Source organism: Octopus bimaculoides, chromosome 2 (genome assembly GCF_001194135.2).
Source record: "Octopus bimaculoides isolate UCB-OBI-ISO-001 chromosome 2, ASM119413v2, whole genome shotgun sequence".
Taxonomy (NCBI): domain Eukaryota; kingdom Metazoa; phylum Mollusca; class Cephalopoda; order Octopoda; family Octopodidae; genus Octopus; species Octopus bimaculoides.
The window spans coordinates 121965432-121980038 of NC_068982.1; the positions used below are offsets into that span (position 1 = coordinate 121965432).

Below are 14607 nucleotides of genomic sequence, written 5' to 3' on the forward strand. Positions count from 1 at the left end.
ATAATATGTTCAAATGATAGGAATGAGCAAAATATACAGTAAAAAATTCTTTGGACAGGTAATTGTTGACATGAACAAAGACACAAAGAAGGTATCTAACATTGATGATGATGATCATGATGGTGAGATTGGTAACTAAAAGTAAAAAGGACTTACCTTAAGTTTAGCATGAGTACGGACTTCAATTGTTTGAATGATGAGTTTCTCAATGGAGAGATGTTCACTCTACAATGAAAGGTACAAAATATATAACACATTTCTTGTATATTTCAATTACAAAAACAGATGAAGCTTACACTATACACTTTAAGCTAACAATTTTAGAATGTAGAAACAATCTGTATGAGTAATCCATTATGATGCTTTAGCAACATTTCTGCTACTTCTCAAAAATAAACACGGATTACAAACCATCTGTATTGTACAAAGTAAAGCTATATTTTTTGTTTTAGTTAACTTACATCTAGAACATATGACAGCAAATTTGGATACACATGCATACATTACAGCAGATACACTTACAAATTGAGAAAAGCTGAGTAATAACAATGATTATTGTAGGTTCTTAATGCCTGTCTATGTAGACCCACAACTTGACCTTCGAGAGTTACAGACTTATAACATTTATCTAGTAATGATATTGTGAAAGCACAATGCCATTTTATAATAGAGAGCTGTTAAATTTATAGTGAATTTAACAGCTTGGTATATTATTAAATAGTTAGAATGGCTTTTGGCTCAATGAACAGAACATCGGGTTCACAATCATGAGATAGTGAGTTCAGTTCCTGGACCAGGCTGTGTGTTGTGCTCCTGAGCAAGACACTTTATTTCATGTTGCTCCAGTTCACTCAGTTGTAGTAATGAGTTGCAATGTCACTGGTACCAAGCTGTATCGGCTTTTACCTTTCCCTTGGATAACATCCTGCTGTGGAGAGGGGAGGTTTGTATGCATGTGCAACTGCTGGTCTTCCATAAATAACTTTGCCTGGACTTGTGCCTTGGAGCGTAACATTCTAGGTGCAATCCCATGGTCATTCATGACCGAAGTGGGTATTTACTCTTTACCCTAGAATGGTTATTGAATGATGTAGACACTTCTGTTTCAACATACAACCTCAGATCATGTCACCTGCTACACAAATACAACACTAAAACACTTCGAATTTATACAGTTAGTCTAGCTGCAATAAAGTAAAGACAAGTAGCTGTACAAACGTTTCTCAGCCAACAATCAATGAAAGTCTTGATGTTATTTATTATATTCTATTTATTTATTTTTCAAGAGAGTTTGAAAAAGTATAACAGCTTGTATGTGATTCAGCTACCAGGTTCAAGGTAAAGTCCTTTTTTATCCCCTAGAAACCATGAGCTTTCATAAAGTACAAAAAAGGAGCTTTGATAAAGTACAAAAAAAGTGGTGACATACATTGCATGCATACGTGTGTGTGTGTGTGTGTGTGAAGAGAAACAGAGATAGATATGTGAGGAGATTAAAGTAATATCCAATATTTATATAGAAAAGCTTGTCTCTGATTCTTACCCTTATGGATAATCCTACTTTTCGAGCTTCCTCAACAGTCATGAGTGGAATGTGACTTATCTGTAACGGTTTACCTTCATCTTCTTCTGATACATGAACACTTAGTTTATAAACTAGTTAAAGAAATTTTAAAAGCAATTTGTCAACCATTTTAGCTAATTGGCATATTACTGGACTGTTTAACAAATTTTAATGTTCACTTAAAATACTGGGACAAACATTTAATAACTGAAAAAAGTTACATTAACAAGACCTTAACCATAGCTGAGTGGTTGGTGTTAGGAAGGATATCCAGCTGTAAAAATCCTGCCAAAACAGTCACAGAAGCCTGGTGCAGGCTCCTGCCTGGCCAGCTCTTCTCAAACCGTCCCACCCATGCCAGCATGAAGGCAGACATTAAACGATGATGATGATGATGGGATGGGACATAAACCACTGCTGTTTTTTAACTGGTGGTGTTTAAAAATGTGATTTTGTTTCTCATGTGATAGAGCCATATGACATACATATTTTGGGAAAGATGATTTTTTTTTTTTTAACTTCAAAATTGAAAATGGAGGAAAGTGAGATACATTTTCATGATTTGATACTCTTTTATGTCCAGAAAGGATAAAAGCACTGTACAAACAGCAAAAAATATGTGCACTTTATAGAGGTGTCATAGCTGAGAGGACTGTTCATAAGTAGTTCACTAAATTTAGGAGTAAAGATTTTAAACCAGGAAACTATGAATGTTCAGGCAGACCTACAACCATTGATGATGGCCAAACTGAAATGCTAGTCTAAAATAACCCAGATCACATGACACAAGACATTGCAGAGATACTGCACATATTACATAAGATCATTATGAAGCATTTTAAAACACTTGGATACATGAATCACAATGATGTTTGAGTGCCTCATAGTTTAATGGAAAAATTTCCAGCTGTGAATCTCAGTTTAAATGCAACAAAAAAAGCAACTCATCTTGAAAAATAACAACCACAGATGATAAAAAAATGGACTGTTTCCAATAATATGGAGCAAAAAGGATCCTGGAGAAAAGAGCCAGTCACTATCCAAAGAAGGAGCTACTCTGTATCTAACAGGATTGGAAGGGCATTGTGTATTACAAGATCCTTCTGCAAAATCAGATGTTGAATTAAAATAATTATTGGTCCCAATTGGTGAAAAACATCCAGGACTGACAAATAGGAAGTACATTGTCTTCCTTCAAGTCAACACTAGACCTCATGTTTCTTTGCAGACCCAAAAGAAATTGGTACAGGTTGGTTTGGATGTCCTACCACACTCACCAGTGAATTATCATTTATTTATAATGTAAATGAATTACCATTTAACATGTTAAGAACTTTGTTATCAATTCTTTCAATTTTAATAAAACTAATACCATGCTGAAAAGTTCAGATATTTGTAGGAATAGAGTGAGCAACACCAGAGAAGCCTGATTGTTGAAGTTAAGGTTGAAAAAAACATGAAGGAATATAAAATGTAAATAGAGATGCCAAGTTAAAGTATGCCTATTAGTCAAACTAAAAGTTCTGTGAAAAGGAGTACAGTCTCAGGTGTGTGAATGAAATACAAAAATAGGTTATTTTTGTGGGGTTTGATAATTGTATTTTAGAAATAAATCTTTAACTATTTTAATATTTCATCAATGCCAATTATTATTTTACATCATCATCATTGTTTAACACCCGCTTTCCATGCTAGCATGGGTTGGACGATTTGACTGAGGACTGGTGAACCAGATGGCTACACCAGGCTCCAATCTGATTTGGCAGAGTTTCTACAGCTGGATGCCCTTCCTAATGCCAACCACTCCGACTGTGAAATTCAAATAGAAGCATGAATGTTTTTGCAAGTTTTCTTCATATTCAAATTGCTAATCTAAAGACAGCAAAATTAGAATTAGAGGTTTATATTGAATTTATATTATTATTAATAATAATAATAATATTTAATAAAAAAAATTAGTTCTTACCACTGCTATCTTTTTCTTTTTTAATTTGATCTCTGAAATAGATAGAGAAGTACTTTTAGTACAATTATAATTGCTGATTAACATTGACTATTACCGAAGATGAAGGTATCTATAGCTCATTAATATAATCCAATATATAACTGGTACTTAGGTATAACTGTGCAGTTGAGAAGTTCACCAACCACATGGATCTGGATTTAGTCCCACTATGCCAAACATGGAAGTGTTTTCTATCAAAGCCTTGTCAGTGGATATGGTAGGTGCAAGTTAACAAGAAGCTCCTTGTATGCATATGTGTATATTATATACATACACATGTAGGGATATATATATATATATATATATATATATAGGTATATGTACACATATACATGTATGGTTAAGCAGGCTGAAACTTCTAAGTCATGGTCAGTATTATTCTAGCTAAAGAATAATACACATATATTCTTTTTCATTTCACATCCTTTCTTTTCCTTGCTTGCATGGATTGGATGAATACATTATTTGAAGCATTGTTTTACAGTTGGATGCCTTTTTCTGAAGTTAACCCATACTTGTTTTTCAATTAAGGGAACACTTGTCCCACCTGACTTCAAAGGCATGAAATGCCCAAATGATTTGCTAACAATAAACACTAACACCTACCACTTTCATATAAGTGATTGCAGAAGTAAACAAACACACTTATATGACAGTCACCAAATTCACCCAGAAAGCTTTGATTGATCCACACAATTGGTCTAAACCTAAAAGCCACATGGCTGGGAAGTGTACTTCATACCTTCAAAGCCATGTGAAATAAGAGATGCCTTACTTGAAAAACAAGTATTAGTATCAGGAAAGACATCTTATTGTTAAACAAATATCTTAATAGCATTTTTATCCAACCTGTGCTAGCATGAAAGAAATGGACATAAATAAAAACACACGAAAGATAAAGTTCACCCAACAAAATATTGAGAATAATGAGATAATCTACATCATACAGAATCTAACTCGGTTTTAAATCATTTAAGTTAGATTCATATATTGCATTTAAATATAAAACTGCCTTTATCAAGCAGAAATAAAAGTGTGAAAAATAATCTTACCTCCAGTAAGATACAACCAAACATTTCCCAGGTGTATACTCCTCTACTCGAACACTATCACCAAGCCGTTCTCTAACAAGGCGTTGAATCTTAACAGAGAAAAAATAAACACATTTATGTTACATAAACTGATGAGTATAAAATTTCATTAATATTTTAGAAGGTATATGAGTAAAGTCATTTAATCAAAATAGTTGATACTTCTCAGTAGTTATATCTTTATCATTTACAGAAAGAGAAAACATTTTTACTGTAACTAGCTTAATTGTATTTAACATAAGTCTGGAACGAATTAACAAACATTGATTTGAATGTGACATATACATATTTTTTGGAGTAAATGTAAGGGCTATAGCTGCATGCTACTCAAGATGTCGATGGGAAGTGCAATGACATTTTCTTGATATGAGTAGCATTTGTTTTCTTGCTTTTCAAAGAGATAAGACCTTCAATGAAAGATGCTTTTGAGATCCCTACTCATTGAATCAAAGAAGGTTTGGCATATAGTGTCTAGGTTGCATATGGTTGAGAATCATTTGGAAAGAATAAAGGACAATATCATCAACATATATGTAGGTATTGTAGTGAATCTAGAATGGTAGAAGACAGACAGATTCAGAGGTGATTTGTCAAGTTTGAGCAGTAGGAAGTTGGATGCAAAGTGAGCAGTCACCTAAACTACTTCAAGGACTTAAAAAATTGAGTTTTTACCTAAAAGGAAAAGTTCAGTCAATTGCCCAGCTGTCAGAGATTGCTCAGGAATGAAACAAATGTGCTCCCAAGAGTAATTAGCATAAAACTGGCACAAGTTTGACCAGTTTGCTGAACTGAAGTGCAATAGGGTGTGGTGTGTGGATGCATACTAGGTGATTGCAATGAGGCAGTGGATGGATGATTTAATAGGTGTAGAAGTATTTATAGTTTGATAGAGATTAGGTAGGTGAAAGGACTCAAGGGTGTTTTCCTTATTTCAATGAAATATATATCAAATTTAAATAACTGTATATACATACCTGTGAGTGCAATACTTCCAGTTGTAAAGACAAACAGAAGGAATCTTAAGAGATGACTTAAGGAAATATATCTAAAATTATTGTGAAAAATATAAAGGAAGATACTTTTGTAAATTTGTACATATAAGATACAAAACATCAATTAGCTTTGATAACAATTATGTTAGCATGGAAAAATAAATGCTAAAACATTAATGAGCTTAATGTCAAAGGCTCTCTTTCTAAAATAAAGAGAAGAGGGATGTTTTGCTTTAAAACAGTATGTTAAAGGTACTTAAATTAATTCTCTAAGTATAAGAAAGGTAAAATAAGACAATTATAATCCAACAAGAGAATGCCTAGCTTTAAAGTTAGAGTGTACAGCAAATGCTCAATCTCTTTCAGACTGGAGCTATGTACAAGCTCTTTTAGTAACTAATTTAAATGAATTGATTAATAATAATCTTCTCTCATAACAAAAAGAAAAACATTTCTTTTTCCTTCCAAAAACCCTGGGGTGAAAGTATTACTCATTTCTATTCACCAGAGATACTTAGTAATATATTCTAAATAGTTAACGAAATCAGTTTTTTTAAGTCAACAAGATCTTTGGTTTCACATTACCAATTATGGCTGAAAGTATTTTCATAAAATATAGGACCAATAATGTATCCTCCATCTCATTTTATCTGTTACACTTTCTTCTGAAGTGATAATTCCACATTTGTCCAATCTCATACACGTGTGCCAGGGTAGATCATTCATCATCATTTAACGTCCATTTTCTATGCTGGCATGGGTTGAACTGGCAAGCCAGGAAGCTGCACCAGGCTACAATCTGATCTGGCAAAGTTTCTACAGCTGGATGCTCTTCCTAACACCAACCACTCCGAAAGTGTAATGGGTGCTTTTTACATGCCACCAGCACGGGAACCAGTCAGGCAGCATGATGAGGATTTTATAATAAGTTGACCAAAATAAGAAAATCAATGTTTTGTATTTCAAATTTTAAAGCACTACAAAAGCAATGCAGCAGAAATCATGATTTGATCAAGTCAAGATTAACCTGCTTAGACATGTTAAGAATAAATATGCAAATAATTGTTCCAGATCTTGATTTTCACAGTACAAATAACATTTTATCTTTTACTAAGGAGTGGCTGTGTGTTAAGTAGCTTGCTTACCAACCACACGATTCCAGGTTCAGTCCCACTGCATGGTACCACCTTGGGTAAGTGTCTGCTACTATAGCCGCAGGCTGGCCAAAACCTTGTGAGTGGATTTGGTAGACGGAAACAGAAAGAAGCACATCACATATATATATATATATATATATATATATATATGTTTGTGTGCCTGTGCTTGTCCTACCACCATTGCTTGACAACCGATGTTGGTGTGTAACATAGCGGTTCAGCACAAGTAACCGATAGAATAAGAATCAGGCTTACAAAGAAGTCCTGGGGTCGATTTGTTCAACTAAAAGGTAGTGCTCCAGCATGGCCACAGTTAAATGACAGAAAAGAATAAAAGAATCTCTAAGTTTCCTTATTTCAAAATACTGCTTCAGTACTAAGATACTTCTTACTCATTAGACAATATATTTATCAAAAGTGTTTATACACATTAATTTAACAACAAAAATGTTCTATGTAATGCTAACCACTATTAATGAAACAAACTGAGCAGATTTATTATATTCTGAGCATGTAGACAGATTAGTTCTACAACTTGTAACACAAATAAAGATAGTTCACTAATTTTTTGATTGTGTTTTGTGACATTAAACAAATGCATCAGATAATTCTTTTATAAAAATCATGAAAAATATTTCATCTTTGCACAAAAAGTATACGTAGCATTCTGTAGAGATCATGTAGAGGTTTCTCATTATCCAGAAGACGAGACTGCACTAGTCTATGGATGTAGTTTACCTAATAAAATAAAAATGACTTCTTTAATGTATTTTTTTTAATATTCATGTATAACATAATGTTTAAAATGAATTTAGTCGAACAGAAAAATAACACAGCTTGAAACAGTATTACAAGTGATATATTCCAAATTGTTGAATATGTATGCAAGTATATGTACAAATTTGAAAAAAATCTCTAAAATATTTTTTGACTGAGATTATTCCTTATAAAATCACTAAATGTACCAATTATGGATCCTTATGAACACATAACAATAAAACAAATAAAATAATAAATTATTTATTAATAGCCACATCTTGATATATGGTGATAATCCTTTCTTCTATAGGCACAAGCCCTGAAATTTTGTAGGAGGGGACTAGCCAATTACATCAACCCCAGTGCTTGATTGGTACCTATTTTTATTGACCCCAAAAGTATGAAATGCAAAGTTGACCGTGAAGGTATTTGGACTCAAAATGTAAAGATGGGCAAAATGCCACTAAGCATTTTTGTCTGGCATGTTAACGATTCAGCCAGCTCACCGCTTTCATACATGGTAATAATGAGAAAGGAACTTTGGCTAAAACATTAAAACAATGTGCATTATTTTTAAATGTATTTGAACCATGCTTCAATTAGTTTAAAATTAGACGCCAATTAAGTGTTTCTTTTGCTAAGTATTTGACACATTAAGCTACTTTTTTAATGTAAATAACATTTTACAGAAACTAAAATTCAAGAAGAATGTTAGCTCACACATTGAAAAAGAAATTGTTATATTAAAAAATATCAGCAAATTTCTCTATTACTGAAAATCCCAAGTTGAAAGTGCCACTATAATGATGTATATATCTCTTGAAATAAAATTTACTTAGAAAAATATTTGAATATGTAAATACTAAAATTCAACAAGTAAATCGATGCTTTAAACTTAGAACTATTAAATGTTTACCTGCAGAGAGTGGACCAAGCTTTTTCCATCTACAAAAACATTTTTAAAAAAAGCATAGAATGATCAACAGAAATATAAAATGAACAGGTGATAGGTCTAATTTCATATGAAAATATTAAATTGAAAGACTATAACAACTCTTAAGATTAATTAGTTCTACATGTTTCAATCAATTTTTAAATAAATATCTTTATGGGATTACATTCTTATTTTAATTAAACTGTTTCAATTAATTGTTGTCAATAAGCCCTATATTGGGTTTAACTAGTCAGATCAAATATCAAAAGCCTCCCAGACATGACCACCTCTTTATTTTTCATAGGCATAGTGTACCTGAAGTCCAGTATTCAAAGTATCGTTTTTTTAAAGACAGTATGAGCTAAAGAAGATTTAGCAGATAGTTCTAACAGTTCAAGCAACTATATAGAGGCTCCCACATTGTATGACATATGCCATGGGACTAGTCATGGATATTCATGCTTATTTTCATATTTGATAGTAAGTATTTAAAGAATTAAAAGATTCAGTAGTTCAAATTGATAAGCTGCCAGCCTAGACATGACCACCCAGTCCTTTTCCTAGGCATAGCATACCAGGACATAATCTATTGTCCCTTTTTTTTTTAAGACAGCAAAGTGTGATATGAGGAAAATTTAGCTGCTAATTCCAGCAATTTGTGCAAGAGTTTGTATTCTAATACCAACAGTTGCTGTTTCTGCAGTCAAATCATTTTATTTGTATTGGTCATGCCTAAGCAAGCCAAGTGAAATTGTAGTCATGGCCAATGCCAGTGTTGCATAATTGGCACCTGTGCCGGTAGCATGTAAAAAGCACCCTTCGAATGTTGGGCCTCATGGAAGCAGTGACAAGGGACCAAGACCTATGGTAATATACTGTGCTTGGGAGGACCTGTCAAGCCAAATGAGATCATAGTCATGGCTGATGCTGGTGTTACATAACTGGCACGTGAAAAGTACCCACTACACTCTCGGAGTGGTTGGTGTTAGGAAGGGCATCCAGCCATAGAAACCATGCCAAATCAAATTGGAACCTGTGCAGCTCCCCAGCTTACTAGTTTTTCAGTCAAACTGTCCAACCCATACCATCATGGAAAGTAGGTGTTAAATGATGATGCTGATGATGAGCTAAATTTGAGGAAGTAGTGTCATTAGCTTACAGTGCTAAGCTTAAGTCACTCTATGGTAACCCTAGGGAAATATTGATACCTTTTTCATTGAATACTTCACTGAAGTTTCTATAGATGATTTTTTTTAATACACAAATCACTAGGGATAGTCTACAACTCAAAAATGATCCTTTAACTTAGTGCATCACTAAATTTGCCCTGCAATATTCTTTCTGTTCGACTTCCTATATTCTGAAGAACATTTCTAAAATTATATTTTTAACATTTTTATGGAGAAGCTTCAAGAACATTTGTGGAATCTTGGTTATTCAACATTTATTTGTTTTAACTAGGTTAACTGCCATATCGATTTTGTCTACCATTCTTCTGGTGTCAATAAAATTTCAATCTTTCAAATTTCTTTTGAATTTCACACAAATTCTTAAAATCCCTTATTGTTTGGATGTTTTGAGAAGTAATGGAATCATTTCAAAAAGATACAAAATGATATTAAAAATAAAAGTCCCAATCAAATACTGGCTTTGGTTCAACAGTCTACAGTTCTACCCAAAAAATGTTGGCTTTTTGTCAAAACATATATGAATAGTAAAAAAAAAAATCAACCTATATCAGAGATATCAATATATATAACTTGATTAAGAGAAATATTTAAACAATACCAACCACCAGTCTGATGATCTTCTACCAAAATAGCAATGTCTAGTAATCGCCATGGTATAGTAGGACTGTCTCCCATCAGAGTTAGTGTCACCTGAATCACATCAAAAATATTCTTACAGGTAACAAATACTCCAGAAAGAATACATCAAGATAAAGTCACATCAATCAAGATACTAAAATTAGATAACCTTTCAGTTTTAATACGAAGAAAATACTAAAGATAACTGAATTAAAATATCAATACGATTATATTAAAATATGTTGAAACAGTGGGAATGTATATAGAAGTTAATCTATCTTAATATTGCCTCTTTACAAATAAACACTTCTATCTAAAGAGAGATACTAATTAAACTTACCTCAAATTCATGTTCCACAAGAAACTTTACTCGACCATTTTCTAAACAATAAACAAAATAAGGAAAATCAATTTTAACTATAATATAGGATAATGCATTTGATTAAAAACAAGAATTTAAAATTAAGTTAGTAAAATATAACTCATAGTTCACAAAAGAATTGAAAAGTAGAATAGGCATAGAAAAAAGATCAAGCATTTCATCAAACAGATATCCTATGTTTTGGGGTTTTTTTTTTTTTTTGAGGTCTTTTTCTTTAAAACTTTCCATCAACAGATTTTGAAAAGACCTAAGATTTCAGTAGACACAATCTTTTATCTTGTTTTGTCATTAGATTAGGCCATGCTGAAGGGTTTAATGAGACAAAACTCCAGTACTTATTTTTTTTCCTTAAGTCTGGTACGTATTCTATCAGTTTCTTTTGCCAAAGCACCATAGAGCCATAAATAAACCAATGCCAGTCAAGTGGAGGTGGTAACAAATGTTTGCTTGTACATCAGGGATTAAACTAGCCAAATGTATATATACTATTTTTAAAGATGGTTATGATTTGAGAAAGGTCTAGTTGCTATTTCAAGCATTTGAGTAAGTACATAGATGTCCACATTGGCACATGACTTTGTTCTATAAAGATACATAGTTATGTGTCTATATCATGAAATTTTAGTCATAAATTCAAAAGAATATTAGTATGTTTTTACAGCACCCACCTAAACTCACAATTCAGCATTGAATATATAAAACAAATCAGATTAATAATTTAAAGCAATGTAAAAAACAACTATTAAATAATAATTCAGATGTATGACCATACCTATTTTTAGACGTCTCATTTGTGGAGGAAGCTCACTGCACACTAACCGATACTCTATCACTTGACTCAATCTTTGTAAAGTGAGGCGTTTCTCTGTCACTGTTATTGGATCAACAGGAACAATTTTGTCCTAAAAAAAGGCAAAGATATTTCTTTTTTGTCAGAACACTCTTGAAAAAAACATTTTATAAAAACTTCATTTATGTGACGGTTACTTGAAAAGTTCATAGGCTGGCCAAGATACTCTCACAGAATGTGATCAAATGAAATTCATTTTTCAACATAGTCCCCATTGCAGTTCACACACTTCTCCCATCGATGTTTTAGTCCTTGGATCACATTGGTGAAGAAGCTTTTCATCTCATTGGTTGAAAAAGTCATCAACAGCAGATATATCGTCATCACTGAGATACAAGTTCCCAGCCAAGTGTTTTTTCATGTTGGGAAACAAATGATAGTCAGATGAGGCCAAACTAGGAGAATATGGAGGATGATGAACCAGTTTAAAACATAGTCATGCACAGAAACAATGTACTTATTATTAATAAGAAGAGTTGAAATTAATGCATGGAAGATTTCACAGCTCTAGCATCACTCCTTCATGGTCAGCCTATGAACTTTTCAGCCCACCTTCGTAAAATTTTATAAAGATTTTCTTTTAATTAGAATAAAGCCAAACTTATTAAAAAGGAAAGGGTGTAATAGATTGACACTACCCTAATATATTACCAGTATTTATTTTATAAATACTAAGTAATGAGATTCAATGTCAATATCAATGGATTTAAATTGAAAACAGGGAGAAAAAGCTAAATACTTTAATGTGTTTAGTTTGACACTACTATTTCACCAGCCGTTTTATAATAATAGTTAAATTAGTAATGATATCACAATATATTCTCTTCAAATATAAAATAAGATATTTTTTTGTGCTACAATAAAAATGGTTATTGTAATGAATTTATATTTTGCCGTATAGCAGTACTAATTACATGACAGATATATCACAAACGAAAATAAGAGCAGTAGTTGATCTTACTCGAATGCAGGTTGGTAATCTGGGGTAGGTCCCAGTTGTTAAGACATCAACAGCATAAGGCAATGGAAAGTTTGGAAGACTAAAATGTAAAGAAAACAAAACAGACTGTATTCACCAGCTAGCTCTCACTTTAATTCAGTACAAGTTACAACGGTTAGGCAAATTAATAACATATCAGTCTCTAAATGTGAAAGTGATCACAATCATATGCTACCAGTACAACTTTATTATGATGGAGTTAAGTTACTGAAATTCCCTAACACAGTAGAGTATTTAAGAGAAACTACTAGAATAGCACTCACTTTCTAGCTGAAAGGTTTGCATTCTATTAAAGGAAAATAACGTTTGTTTAGCAAGTCAAATGCATTTTAGCTACAGCTGTTTTTCTTCACCTGATCATCCTCATTGTCATTTACAGTCCCTTTTTCCATGCTAGGATGATAAGAAAAGATGAGCCAGAGGGCTCTATGTCTGCTTTGACATAATTTCCACAGTTGGATTCCCTTCCTAACACCAACTGCACTCCCTCTTTATATATATATATATATATATATATATCGTTTTTGGATTTGGTTTGCAAGATTTTTTATGTGATTTCATGTGTTGAAGCATATTCTGTTGTGTCTGGGGAGAGTCATTCTCTTATTGTGCCTTAAAAGAGTCAAGACAATTGAAAAGGTTGCAAGATGCAATGAAAATTTTAAGAAAATAAAAATAAGAAATAAGTGGAAATTTTACTGGTGAGTGTGTTAAATTTTAAGGCACAATAAGAAAATGACTCTCCCCAGACACAACAGAATATATATATATATGGGGAGCAACAAAGAAAGGTTTCTGAAGGATATAAATATGTGTATGTTGTGCCATCTGATACATACAAGACAGAAGAGAAAGATGCTTATACATCCATTCATATTAAATATCTAACCTGCACACATAAACACTAGATATATGCCTCACAAAGTCTCAGCTAAAAACTTTTTACACAGTTTTTTACTAATGCCAGTAACATGTTGTAAAGCATCAGTTACTGATGATCCAGAGTGAGAAGCTGGATCCAAATTCAAAAACATACGTAGACACCAAAATACCTGTAACATCACACATCATTCAAAATTTTGTAAATGTTGCCAATAATTTGCAGTGGAACCCAGGAATAAACTAACTCCAACTTGTCTCTGCTGATGCAAAACTACTTAATATATACTAGGCAGCATACAAGTACATATCTGATTTAGCACAATGTGGTATATTATCCAGTGTGTTTCCAAACCAAACTTAAACAGGTTATATCTGAGGAGAAATATCCATAATGTTATTTTCTGGGAAAGGAGAAATCATTGCCACAAAAATTAGGAGTTGTAAGCAATAATCACTGACAAGCTTGTTATAAACATTGACAAATAACATTAGTAATAATTTTTGCAGGACAAGAAAACTTATTACAACAGGATATAAAGAAAGGCTACAATTTTCTTTGTCAAAGACAGAAAAAGAAGAAAAAGCACACTGAACTTACCGAGCATTAACTAAAGTTTCTCTTGCCATTCTGGCCATAGCATCAGCTGTTTCTACAAACAATAATGATTGCTGTTCCAAAAAGTTGCATATTTCCTACAAATATCAAATTCATTTTAGATGTTGCACAGGTATCAAAATATGTTAATGTTAAGTCTATAGCTATAATACTGTAACATTTAATGTAAACATGTACACAATATAACAGATGCTACTAAAGATAAATTGATAACTTTCTATTAATTAAGGTATGGAACAATGGCATTAGGTATATTAATTAGGTAAGTATATGATGATAATAGTTCATCTGTCAAATCTGAGGATGACCTAGTGACTGCTAAAACTATAACATATAAGAGAGAGAAATAAGGAAAACAAAAGAAGATGCCTCAAGTTATTATGTTCATCTATGGTGATCAATGAAGACAATAACTTTGACCACACAGCACGTCAGCAGAAGAGACAACCATGCAACAGACTGGAGAATTACTACTGCTCCTATATATATATATATATATATATATATATATATATATATATAATTATGTGTATTTCTTCTATCTTAATGAATAAAAATTCTTCTGAT

General features: G+C 32.5%; 1 protein-coding gene across 1 annotated transcript in view; it reads right to left on the reverse strand.

Annotated features, from left to right (window-relative positions):
* Positions 1-14607, reverse strand: part of LOC106871902 (mediator of RNA polymerase II transcription subunit 14) — a 39823-nt gene that overhangs the window by 19284 nt on the left and 5932 nt on the right. The window contains exons 5-16 of the mRNA XM_014918658.2: positions 14023-14117; positions 12504-12582; positions 11465-11594; positions 10651-10691; positions 10295-10382; positions 8485-8513; positions 7469-7547; positions 5635-5678; positions 4622-4710; positions 3531-3562; positions 1544-1656; positions 157-225 (exon numbers count right to left, since the gene is read on the reverse strand). Of these exons, the coding sequence (XP_014774144.1) occupies positions 157-225; positions 1544-1656; positions 3531-3562; positions 4622-4710; positions 5635-5678; positions 7469-7547; positions 8485-8513; positions 10295-10382; positions 10651-10691; positions 11465-11594; positions 12504-12582; positions 14023-14117 (888 nt within the window). The remainder of the gene's footprint in view (positions 1-156; positions 226-1543; positions 1657-3530; positions 3563-4621; positions 4711-5634; positions 5679-7468; positions 7548-8484; positions 8514-10294; positions 10383-10650; positions 10692-11464; positions 11595-12503; positions 12583-14022; positions 14118-14607) is intronic.